The following is a 12,399-nucleotide window of genomic DNA, read 5'->3' on the forward strand; positions in this document are numbered from 1 at the left end:
CACTAAACAGTAAATAATGTACTGCTTTTTTGACTAATAAATGCAAGCACATTTGTTTGCTCTTTGGGATTAGTTCAAAGATCCATTAAACTGCTTTTGACATTGGGAAGTGCAAGAAGTGGACAAACATCTTCAAAGGTGTTTGGAAAGTGAGGAAAAGTCAAGTCGATATCAGACAAGGCCGAGAAAAGTCAAAGTCATAATAATCATGAAGCTAAGAGCAAGTTGTCTGAAAAGTGGTGCTGAGAACGGACTTGAGACTGACACTGAGCCAAAGCAGTGGGCTTGAGACGAGTGCTGTGTGTGCTGAGATTGCTGAGCAGTACTCACCATTGAGCCAACATGCCCGCTCTCTCCTTTCTCCCCTGATGGTCCTGGCATTCCCTATAAAATGGAGACACGCTGATCAACACAGTCTCAGGCATAATATGGAAACAGATATGGCATGTGAAATCAGAGATGAGCTGATAGAAACAAACTTAGTTAGCTGTAATTTGTACCTGCAGTCCAGACGGACCAGATGCCCCCTTGAAGCCTCTGTGTCCTTCATCTCCTTTTGCCCCGTTCATGCCCTGCTGCCCACGAGGACCTGGCTCACCATCTGCACCCTGAAATATTCACAGACAGGCCAGCACTGTGAACTCTGCACATCCTAAACCTATCATATTATAACCCATATTACGCATTGTGTAACATACTGGCAATCCCGGCTGGCCCACAGGTCCTTGCATTCCAACAGGTCCTGGTGGTCCCTAGAAAAGCATAAAAGGATGTTCAATACACGTTCATTGTAAGAAGAACATGATTAGAACCATCTGCTCATTTCATCAGGGGATGCACTGTCCAGGCAAACCGCTGTAACAATGACTTGCCCCAAACCAATTACAAGCCAGTGTGTCCTCCACCTCCTGTTGATGCAAGGTGATGATGAACTGTTCATATGAAATTTATACTCACAGATTCTCCTTTGTCTCCTTTGCTGCCCTTCTGGCCTGGTCCACCTGTCTCTCCCTATGGAGACAAATGCACACGTGTAAGGGCTTGGTTCAAAAAGATTAAACGGACAGTTTACATAAAAAATCAGTAACCAACAGTGCTACTGATCCATCGAGTTTGTTTTGGTATGAGCTGCTGAGTTTTGCAGATATCAGCCAAAAAAATCTCTGTCGTCTCTCCAATATAATGGAACTAAAGGACACTTGTAATGCTGAAAGTGCCAAAAATATATATCTGAAAAACTTGAGAACAGTGTCTCCTTCCAGAAATTATACCACGGTTACGACCTGGTTAGCTCACAACGCTAACTAAGCCAGCTCAGCTGACGAGGACACAATGAACATGTACATCCCACTCTGTCACGAGCCTCTCTGCTACGAGCGGATATGTGCTTCCATTGGACATAGCGGCTGGTGGTTTCAGTAGAAAGAAAAGTTCCTACATTTTTTTATTAGTTTTGATTATCACAAGCCAAGTGCCGTCTTGTTCTTCCATTTAAAAAGTCTGTAAATCACACCAAAACAATCTCAATAGACAAGTAGCCCTACAGGTGGCAGTGTACTCTAACTACCTTGTCTCCATCCTCTCCTGGAGGCCCAGAAGACCCTGCAGCCCCTGGCAGCCCCACAGGTCCTGTTTCCCCATCGTTCCCAGCCGGTCCAACGGGCCCCTTCTCTCCCTGGAGAACAGATGGGAAAACCACGCACATCTAGCAAATGCCACAATACTTATCATCCTCATATAGCGGCATGACACATTGATTAATGTCTCGTACCAGGAAGAGAACTCGCACCCAAGAAAGCAGGCTTGATCACATTCATATTTTCTCCCTCCCTCGCTCTCTCTGTCTCATAATGGCATGTTCCAAAGCGAGAGCACATGTTGTTTATTACCCAACGGTGGATAGTGATGGAATATGTGTTCTTGGACATTGTTGCCTCAGAAACAAAATTAGCAATGTACGAAATCTTACTGGCTCGCCCTTCTCTCCCATCGGCCCAGCAGGGCCCACGCCGCCCGGCCGTCCGGGCTGGCCAATAGCACCAGCCGGTCCAGAGGGGCCTCTCTCTCCAGTAGCACCCTGGAAATGAGAGGAGATAAAGAGGTGGGGTGAGTGTGTCACATGATTTACGCTTTGATTTAATGTGGCGGTCACGATCACTGATCACCATGGAAACAGCCTCCAGCCTCACGCGTATTCTATAGAACATGAAAGTGGAGCAGGAGGTGGTATGGGAGGGCTTAACAAAACCAGACTTACCAGACTTCCTCCAACACCAGGTAGTCCCTCTCCTCCCTTCAGACCTGCAGGACCCTGGAAAGAAAACAACAGTGCACTCGTTATAAAATGTACCATCAGTGATTTTCAGTCCCTAACCAGTCTGATTAGATTTGCAAAATGTTTTAATGAATGGCATGCTGTCGTGACTTCAAGTTCACTTCCGATCAAACTGCAAGCTACATGTTTCTAAAGAGTCTGATGTTGACAGTGATTAAAGGAGAGGAGATGAGATGTATGGAATTTTTTTGTCACCATAGCACCAGGGGTCCCTCTGCTTCCTCTGAAGCCTTGAAGCCCAGCAGGGCCACTTTTCCCCGAGGCTCCTGGTGGACCTGGGTCTCCCTGGAAACCGCACATTCACACATATGTGATTAGATGTAAGGCAAATAGCCAGCAGACAGCAGGTTCTTATGCAGTCATAAATCACAGTAGCCAGCAAGTCACACAGAGAAGGAACATTTATATTTTATGAGCCATAATACACTTAACACTGTGAGGTTTTCTTCTGTTATTTATTAGCAAATTAGAGGATAGGATGAGACCCAGGAGATAAGATATTCACGCAGTGCTGACAGAGTCCTTGGACTTTATCTAATATAACAGCGATAAGGTGACGCTGCTAAGTGATTATGATCCTGATACTATGATGAACAACACTCACCTTGGCACCCTCTTTTCCGGCAGTTCCCGGTAAACCATGTTCACCCGGTGGTCCCGGCGATCCTGGGTGACCCCTGTCTCCAGTTGGCCCAGTCTCACCAGATTTGCCCTGAAAATTACCAAATTACACAACACACATTACATAACAGCTATTTCAAAACATCTGAAACAAACAACTGTTTGTTTAATAATCAACTAAGACTATTAGCTGATCCTCTTACCTGTGGTCCAACAACGCCTGGGGGGCCAGGGGGTCCGTTCTTGCCTTGGAAGCCCTGATGAAACAGACAAGAGACAAGAGTCCGATTATCCTCAGTCAAGATCTGAAATAGAGTCAGTGGGATGCATAGAACCCATTATCTGAGGACTGCACACAGGTGCTTTACTAGATTTAGTACAGTGTGCCTCTCAGCTTGCACTCTGACTTCAGTTATTTCATGCTGAAATCAGCCCTCGTCTGGTAGTTAATGTTGACTCTCAACTCTCTGTTAAAGGGTAATTATAGTATTTTTCAAATCTGCCCTATTTTAAGCCCAAATTTAACATTTTGGTGTGTCATTGAATAAAAGGTACAAAAAGACTTGGGACTGGTCCCGTAGATCACATCAGCCAGCAGCTGCAACACAGGCTGCGATGGCTGTTTCATAATTCTTGTGAGCAACTGAGACTGTTACTGTCAAAGGCGCTTGTTTTTGCCACTGGCAGGCTCAGATTGTTAATGACTGAAAAGATCCTTCACAAATAAACCTTTTTGTTGAAGAATAAGATCATTTTAATTAACCAGAAACAGCAGTTGTAATGCTCCATTCAAAGCCACCAGACTCCTTTGATAAAAACACAAATTTTCCCTTGCAGAACACTCAGTCAGTTGGTTTGTTTATGGTATTGTGTGACTTTGGTGTTTTAAGATAATGATGGGGTTTGCACCTCATAAAGAATATAGCGCTGTTTACTAAATATGTTGCATCATTTTGACATTAAAAGCTGACTCACTGGTTCCCCTCTCTGGCCTGGATGACCCGGTAATCCATCTTTTCCCGGTGGACCCTGAGAAGAGAAGCATTTTCTTACATCATCATAATGAACCAAACATGACCAAAGGTGAGCATAAAATGTTGGGATGAGGTAAAAAGGAGTTACACTAAATCACAGGACAAACATTATGCAGTGCATCTTCGAACACTCACATTAGGCCCTCTGGGTCCTGGCTCACCATTTCTTCCCTGTGGTCCTTGGGGACCCTAGAAAATAATAAAAAAAACAGGTTGTCAAAGCGCCGTTTCAATCCCCAGATTGAATTTCCTGGTGCTTGTCCTACAGTGATTTATGAGATTGTATCTGCCAGGCCAGCTTAACTTAATCAGAGCTATCGTCTTGTTCAGGCATTAGTATAGGCAGTATTATACAAGACAAAAGATTACCTGTTCTCCGGTGGAGCCTGGAGGACCATCTTGTCCAGCAGAACCCTACCAGATGGAGGAGGCAGAAGACAAATAAAAATCACAGTTTCTGTATACAACAGCCACTCAGACATTTTTGAGTTTTCGCCCCTCCAACAAATCTTTAGCTTTCCCAAGATGGTCTTTGAGGGTGAGAGTGTAAACTGAAGCATCGGCTGCCAGACAGTAGCTTGTCACTGCACCAGATGGCCTGTCATCTAGAAGTGAAAGGCAACAACCAGCTCCAACTCGGTCTGCGCATTCATCCATACTTTATGAGACAGCCAGGTGTGTGTGTGTGTGTGTGTGTGCCAGTGTAGCTCCGTGTGCATGTCTTCGTTTACATCAGGGTGTGTGTGTCAGTCTAAGCTCACCTTTTCTCCAGGCTTTCCAGTGGGGCCGTTTGCTCCTCTTCCCCCCCGGGCTCCCTATTGGAAAACAAACAACAGTCTGATTAGCACATGCATTACTCATCTGGAGGTGGAAGATAAACGTCTGGTGGAAAACACTGCAGCGAAGTAACAGTGTGCCTCCCACAAGTTGCGGTAAACTGATGGTATCTAATTAGAGCAAAATACATTCAGAAAGAGACGTTGTGTACAGGCATTATCACCTAAAGCTGTACTCACATTAGAACCTCTTTGGCCTCCAGACCCTGGCTGACCAGCTGGACCCTGCATAGTAGAGGTCAACAGTGATTTATCACTTAGTTATTTCACAATACGTAGAAAAGTTTACATACTCTGAAGCAGTCGGGATGTAAACACAATTCCTCACCCTTCGTCCTTTCTCTCCAGGGAGCCCTGCCACACCCGGGAAGCCAACTGATCCCTGCAGACACACGTAGAGGTTAATCAGCCTCAGCCTTCCATTCATCACACATCAGCCCCAATGTCTCATTAACTTATAATTAACTACTGTATCGAATTAAAGCAAATCTAATCCATGAGCCCAACACAGCCTTAAATACATCATTCATCAACATGTAATGAATTGATGTCACTAATGAACTATTAATAAAAAAGCCTTTTTTTAATAAGCCATCTATCATCCTTTATTTTTAATCAGACAGGAAACAGTCCAGCCAAAGACACACATCTCGCTGGTTAGAGCGCTGATAAAGAAACCAGAGGACACATTAACTGATCATAATAGCTCATCAATGCTAAATCACCTTGGGACCTTGTCTTCCTGGGTATCCTGGCAATCCAGGCACGCCAAGTTTACCCTGCAGAGACAGACGGAAGAGGAGAAGAAGGCAGAATAAGAGGGGGAAGAAGAAGGAAACCACAGAATTATAAAGAAGTGTGCGAAAAGCTTTAATTAAGATTTTTATGACATACTGCTGACTGTGCATAAACCAGTACAGCAGGGTATCACTAAATTAATGCATGTAGAGATGACAGAAAGATTAAATGCTTAAACATGCGCACTGCTTCAGTCGCCTTAGGAATGGGCTGTAACCCGATGTAATAAATGTGAGGGCATTAAAATCCATATGTTCAGTATTTCAGAGATTTTCAGTCATTTTGTTGGAAAGTTTTGTCACAAGTGAAAAATGAAGAAATCTAACTTTTCTCTCCAACATGATAAAGGCTGTAGCAGCATAATGCAGGTTTAGATAAGAGTTTTCAGCCTATTTGATCTCCAAATCCTCTTCCTCATCTTGTCTTGTAATGAAAATGCAATCGCACCTTTTCGCCAGGTGTCCCAGGACCTCCTGAATCTCCCAGAGGTCCTGCTTGGCCCTTTAGCCCCTCTGTTCCATCCTCTCCACGAGGACCAACAACTCCGTTATCACCCTGAAGTCAAAGAGAAGAAGGGAGGTGAGGATCTTATCTCCAGTCTGAGAATGAAAGGAAATGATACTGAGGATTTACGGCCGCGCTCACCCTGTCCCCCTTGATGCCCATTTCACCTTTGAAACCAGGGAAGCCATCTTCTCCCTTTTGAAAAGAGGTGATTAGTAATGGAAGCTCTTTGATGATAAAGAGAGTGATTGTAATTTGTCAAGTGTCCTTCCAGTCATGAACACAGTTTGACAACAAAGTGTCAGAGTAAAGACTCACTCGTCTGTTTCACTCACCTTCTCTCCTTTGCTCCCCTTCAGACCCCGCACTCCATCGGCTCCCTGTGAAAAAGTGAAACACTTAATCTGACAGGAATCCTCACAGACAAGCCTGCTCTCAACAACGCCAGACACCATATAGAAAAAATCACTGGTTGCCTGTATATAGAAATACCCCATCATAAAACAAATGATTTAGAAGTGTCTATTGATTTTCTCTTGACCTAACATCGCTCTGGTTATTGAGCAGCTATTGACCTCACATTAATATCTTATTACTCGCCAACATGGTAAAGCTTCCCCTCAGGGACATTGAGCCAAACTACCAGATGAAACCCCAGATGTGTGTAAATGTGACAAAAACAAACACCAATCAGAGTGTCACTTTATGACAACTTTACTTTTATTCTCAGTCAAAACGGTCTGCTCCACACCTACGCACACAGCTCTGCTCTATCAGACTCTGACATTTCTCCCATCCATCAAATGTTCCTCACTCTGTTGTTAGTATTCCCCTTGAGAACTGAGGTGCTTTCCCTCCACCTGTCACCTGTCAGTCATAGACTCAAACAGCTTGTCCGTCACAGGTAGACATACGCGCGGAGTGAAATGTGCAGGGGGAATAAACATCTCAGTGGACATCACACTTGAGATCATGATGCATTTATGTCTCACCTTGACACCACGAGGACCCGGGTACCCAACAGGCCCCTGAGTGCCTAGTAAACCCTACAAAAGAACAAAAGAATGCATTTGTCAGACCAGACATGTATAAGCATTGCACTCAGTCACTGTGTCCTTTCCTTTATTGTCAATCAGCATTTTCAAATTAAAAAAAAGATCATCAGATTCTGATGAGTGCATGCTGCTGACTCTAATTTGCTAATGCGCTTGTACAACGAAGATGATGACATCGCCGGGACACACTGATTAGAATGATGAGCGCTATTGCAACATAATGTGAGTGAGTGCACAGTTACAATAGATTGCAGGATACAGCATGATGCGGCACTTTTGATATCTTGCTATGACACTACAGCAGACAAGCCTCAGATATGCAGTTACCCACTTGGATGCCTTTCTCTCCTGGGGGGCCCTCTCTTCCTGGGTGACCCTGAAACAGGAAAACACGAATCAGACTGACTTAGCACTGCTGCAAGTACATCATCATTTTATCACTTCTTGATGGAAATTTCTGAACGCAACCAACCAATGACAAAGAAGAGGCACCAGCGGCACTGAGAGTAAAACACCATGAAAATATCATTGTGTGTCACAAAGCTTTGCGGAATAATATAAGGGGCATTAAGTAAAATGCATTCAAATGTGTCTGACTGCAATCTAAAATGGATTCTGCGAGATGAGAAAGGCTCAATGTAAGAGGATGTTTCATTCTTTTCTAAATGTCACACAGCTTTAGCACCATTCTGGAAAAGCCTCCCGAGTTCCCCTGCTGGCAGGGCACAGGAAGTGTTGCTGTGAATTTTATCCTCTTTGCTGCTTTAGATTAACAAACGGTTACTTTGATTGTTTCAAAGGCAATTTGTGGACTTTTATTTGGATAAAGTTGGATGTCTGGGTCGCGCCCTCTTTGGATAATTGATAGAGACTCAGCCATTATGTGTAGTACATCAGTGACTCCCAACCTGCTTTGTACCACCACAGCACAGTCCCATGAACTCAGGTACCCCTTTATCACCAAAAGCCTTTAATGTTCTAAGCATGCTCATTTGAATACATTTCAAACCCAAACTGGATGTTACTACTGACTATTAATCATTTAAATGCAGATATTATGATGGGTGTGGATGTATGAATGCCAATATCTGGGTGTTGCAACCATTTATCCATTACTATTAGTGATCAGATCACTAGAAGTAATGAATAAACTGGTAATTTTTCTGGCCTCTATCCTACAGTTAAAATAAAAACATAAACAGCATACAGTAGTACAATACAACACATTAATATCTAAACAACACATAACCTTCAATGTTAGAGTTTGCGCACAGCCTCTGACAGTGGTGACATAATGCACAACCCCATTTAGCCAACATCATTCATTACCTGTTAGTGCTGAGGGTTTTAATGGACATAGGCCAGAATGGATGTTTATAGCGGTTCAGTCTGCTCTGGGAGACCCTGAATATTCTACCAGAGGCTAAGTGCTGAAAATCTAAGTGGAGGATGTGAGAGTTGGATCAGACAGGATTTGTCTGTCTGATAATAGACTGCTGGCAGATTGCTTGGAGAATTTTTAACCCCCATCGTTTTCATACACCAGACAAGCAATCTGTGATTTTAACTATACAGAAGAGAAACCAAACCTGGCTGTTATCCTGCATCTCATAATAATGTATAAGACTGCATGGTAAAACAGTAAAATGTATGTCTGCCGAGATCCACAGACCCTAATTCGATGTAAAATATTCATCAGCTGTTACAGCCTGGAGACTACCAGCATAGGTCCTTGAACTGATTGTGATACTTAAACTGCAAACCTGAGTGAGGGATTCAATATGGATAACCACCGGTCATATCCATTACTTCAAGCTAGAGCTGGGCAGTATGTTGACATTGTAAGATTTACTGAGCTTGAGACAATAGAGCTTATATCGATATCACAAACTATAACCTCTCTCCTCTGTAACACCATGCGGTTTGCATCTCTACTTCATCACACTCGTGACGCAGCCCAGCCTCACTCACTCACAAGCTCTCCTGCAACGTTGAGGTAGACACAGCACTGCTGCTCTGTCAGTCGGTTAATTAGTCTACAGTGAAACAATGGGCTAAATGTACGACGTGCAAAGGCAGAAATCTGTCTGTGTCGTGAATGGAATCACTGCAGTAACAGCCCTGCAATAAGCCTTAGCGATGTGTGTGTGTGAGACAGGGCCACTTGTTTGTGTGAGGTGAACCGTAGCACCTCGCTGTCCGACTGTGTGACTGAGACAGCGCCTGGGTGCAACAGATGTGTTAATTAAAAAAATCAGTACTGTGAAACAATGTCTGTACCATAGCTGACTCATTTTTTTTTCAATAAAATTATTAATACATCTTTGATCTTTCAAATTAAGTGAGCTATTCTCCCCAAGTGTCAAGAACGCCCTGGCTGGGAATCACTGTTGTATAAACGTCTTTGTTTTTATTTAACTCTTAAGTCTGTATGATTTTATCCATTCTGGAAAAAAAAATAAAAATAAAACCATGACAACAACCTGTGCCAAAATGCCTTGTTTGAATAGTGCAGACTCTTGTCTTATCTTGTCAGTTGAGCTCTGAGTTGGCTGATGAAGTAGCAGCAACAACACACTCTGTTTTTACCTGCACATAAATACTTGATGTGCAAAAGAATACATGGATATGAGCGTTTGTGCGTGTGTGTTTAAGTGTGTACTTACGGGAGGACCATCAATGCCTGGCAGTCCCAGCATGCCTTGTTTCCCCTGGGGACCCTGTATAGGACAGAGACATGAATATGAATACTGTACTGGAGTTCAGCTTCTGATATGAAAACATATCAAACACCTGAACTCATGCCACACAGAGCATTTCCCACTTTGCTGCAACATATTGTATTCATGACTAAATCCACTTTTATTTCTTTTATCGGTCTAGCAGTTGGAGGTGCACCGGCCAGGGCCGTCCCCAGTGTCTGTTATGCCTGTGTGTGTTTCTTGTGTATTGATTTCCTGTCTAGCTCTGTCTGGTCTGAATAGGAGCCAGAAGAGGTCGGATCGTACTCTCCAGCTCAGCGGGTCTCCCGTGGGAATGCGATGACAGGGGTCGCAAGGTCACAGCTTTAATTCTGAAATTAAGTGAGAGACATGCTACCTACCTTCTCTCCTGGCACTCCAATGGGACCCTGAGGACCAGGCAAGCCCTGGACCAGAACAAAGCATCAATCAGGTTAAGTGTCAAAAGACTAGGGGAAGGCTGGGAGTTGAGATTTTGCTCTAGTCTGTGTGTATGTGTGCATATTGCTATGTGTGTGTGCAAGACTTGTGAGGAGTGTGTGTGCATATGAGCTGGAGCATTGGGTGGATTGTTGACATGCTGGAAACTGAAAACATTATTACATCTTCTTTGTATGACTGTAATATCTCTGATTCTATTTTAAAATTACATTTTGTTGTTGTCCAGTGAAAACAACAGCCTTGTATTCTGTCTACATTTAGTGACATGATGACATGCAGTTGGATTGTGAAAAGGCGAGATGATTGTCTAATCCTATAAACGAGTACATTAATCTTCCTTTGAAATAATAATCTAAAAATATTCAGAAGCAGAAGGTTTATACCATCATTGAGAGAGCAATAGAGCTTATGTAACTCGCTGCCTGCAACTGTGTTCGCTTGTCTACACGCCTTGAATACATTAATAGGTTGTTTAATAAGTGGATTAACTCTCACAGTGACAGGACAGTTTTTCGTACCTGTACTCCTGGATTTCCCTGCTGACCCGGTGGCCCGATCTCTCCAGCTGGACCCTAACAACAAGAAACACTGGTAGTCACACACTCTACATGCCTCTACATGATCTTTGTCATGAGCTCATCGCCACATGACTGGTTAACAGGTTCACTGAAAGGCCACAATAAGTCACTGCGGCCGCTGACACTACTTTCAGAAAACTGTTACCCATACATACATTTTCATAGAGCAATTTTTACATATGTTACAGTTGTCGGCGGTATTGTTGGCAGTAATAGAGACTGAATAAAATGTTAAGGAAAAATAACAGGACTGACCTGGTTGCCCTTTGCACCTTGTGGTCCATCAGTTCCACTAATACCCTGTTAAGAATGCACACATGCAAGATGTTAGAAAACAATGGATGAAATGTCGAAATCTGATCAAAAACAGAGACACTGTTCAATAGCTTCCCTGTTGGCATATTGATAATTCCATGAAGTAGAAGACCTTTGATAGTGTTGAAAGGACTGAATAGCTCTGATTCTGTAATCAAGGCGTTGTTGACTTACCGGCTGGCCAGGTGGGCCAGGCGCCCCCCTTGGCCCAACAAGACCCCGAGGACCCTGGAGACAAAACACAGCAAATAGTCAGCGGCTTACCTGCATTCATGATGAGATGGAGTGAGTGCTGAATACTAAATCATAAATCACATCTAAGGAGAGAGACACTGAAAAAACAAGGAGAGACAGAATATTTTTTTTGTGTGTGTGCGTGAATGTGTGTGTGCGTGTGTGTGTGTGTGCGTGTGTGTGTGGGCGCATCTGGATTTCTATGTGGTAGTCACGGAGACTGCACTAGCCTGTGTTTGCACGAGTGTGTTTGTGTGTTCTGTTTTTGTCAGCCTCCCTCTTTGTAGGCTGGCCAAGCCACCTGTTCCAAAGCCACATCTGTGATCTCCAGGGAAGTGATTGATATGGAAATATAATCATTCAGGCCAGGATTTTATCTCTTCCCTCTCCGACGCTCTCTCTTTCCTCTCTCCATCTCTCTTATCTCTTTCACCATCCGACCAAATATCTGTCTTGCGTTTGTCTGTCACTTCTCCCATCGCTCCATCTCACACGTCAACATAGCCAACTCCTCTCCTTTCCTGTGTCTTTGTAGGTTACCACAGATTTCTTCACAAGCTTTATGGCACTCTATTTCTTCCAGTACAAGGTGATTCATTTGGAGGGACAGAACCATGCTGAGCCCCAACCTCACCTACTGGGAGAAAGATAGAGTGCGAGTCATCAAACATTTTTCTCGGCTGAGTTACACAGAATGGCAGCTCTTAAGATCTTTGGCTCCATGATCCAAGGTTACTTCCTAGATACTACCATTGTAAATGTTTGTGCCTACAATGGCAGTGACCTTTTCTCTCTTAATGCTAGGCTGAACACTGTGGCAGGACTGCATTAATGTGGTTTGACCGTCCTAGTTTTTCATATTTGCTGTATGTGAGGTATTGTGCAGTATTTTTCTATGAGCAGCAGA

The 12,399-nt window shown here is 43.6% G+C and overlaps 1 protein-coding gene across 4 annotated transcripts in view; it reads right to left on the reverse strand.

The window, feature by feature from the left end:
* Positions 1-12,399, reverse strand: part of col5a3a (collagen, type V, alpha 3a) — a 51,810-nt gene that overhangs the window by 13,087 nt on the left and 26,324 nt on the right. For all 4 annotated transcript variants that reach the window (XM_037089580.1, XM_037089579.1, XM_037089581.1 and 1 more), the window contains 27 exons: positions 11,433-11,486; positions 11,199-11,243; positions 10,884-10,937; positions 10,287-10,331; positions 9,850-9,903; positions 7,515-7,559; positions 7,121-7,174; positions 6,464-6,508; positions 6,270-6,323; positions 6,072-6,179; positions 5,552-5,605; positions 5,155-5,208; positions 5,007-5,051; positions 4,752-4,805; positions 4,360-4,404; positions 4,126-4,179; positions 3,932-3,985; positions 3,160-3,213; positions 2,940-3,047; positions 2,531-2,620; positions 2,258-2,311; positions 1,970-2,077; positions 1,568-1,675; positions 958-1,011; positions 699-752; positions 501-608; positions 331-384 (listed from right to left, as the gene is read on the reverse strand). In XM_037089580.1, coding sequence (XP_036945475.1) covers positions 331-384; positions 501-608; positions 699-752; positions 958-1,011; positions 1,568-1,675; positions 1,970-2,077; positions 2,258-2,311; positions 2,531-2,620; positions 2,940-3,047; positions 3,160-3,213; positions 3,932-3,985; positions 4,126-4,179; positions 4,360-4,404; positions 4,752-4,805; positions 5,007-5,051; positions 5,155-5,208; positions 5,552-5,605; positions 6,072-6,179; positions 6,270-6,323; positions 6,464-6,508; positions 7,121-7,174; positions 7,515-7,559; positions 9,850-9,903; positions 10,287-10,331; positions 10,884-10,937; positions 11,199-11,243; positions 11,433-11,486 — 1,710 coding nt within the window. The remainder of the gene's footprint in view (positions 1-330; positions 385-500; positions 609-698; positions 753-957; positions 1,012-1,567; positions 1,676-1,969; positions 2,078-2,257; positions 2,312-2,530; positions 2,621-2,939; positions 3,048-3,159; positions 3,214-3,931; positions 3,986-4,125; positions 4,180-4,359; positions 4,405-4,751; positions 4,806-5,006; positions 5,052-5,154; positions 5,209-5,551; positions 5,606-6,071; positions 6,180-6,269; positions 6,324-6,463; positions 6,509-7,120; positions 7,175-7,514; positions 7,560-9,849; positions 9,904-10,286; positions 10,332-10,883; positions 10,938-11,198; positions 11,244-11,432; positions 11,487-12,399) is intronic.

Source organism: Acanthopagrus latus, chromosome 23 (genome assembly GCF_904848185.1).
Source record: "Acanthopagrus latus isolate v.2019 chromosome 23, fAcaLat1.1, whole genome shotgun sequence".
NCBI classification, from domain to species: domain Eukaryota; kingdom Metazoa; phylum Chordata; class Actinopteri; order Spariformes; family Sparidae; genus Acanthopagrus; species Acanthopagrus latus.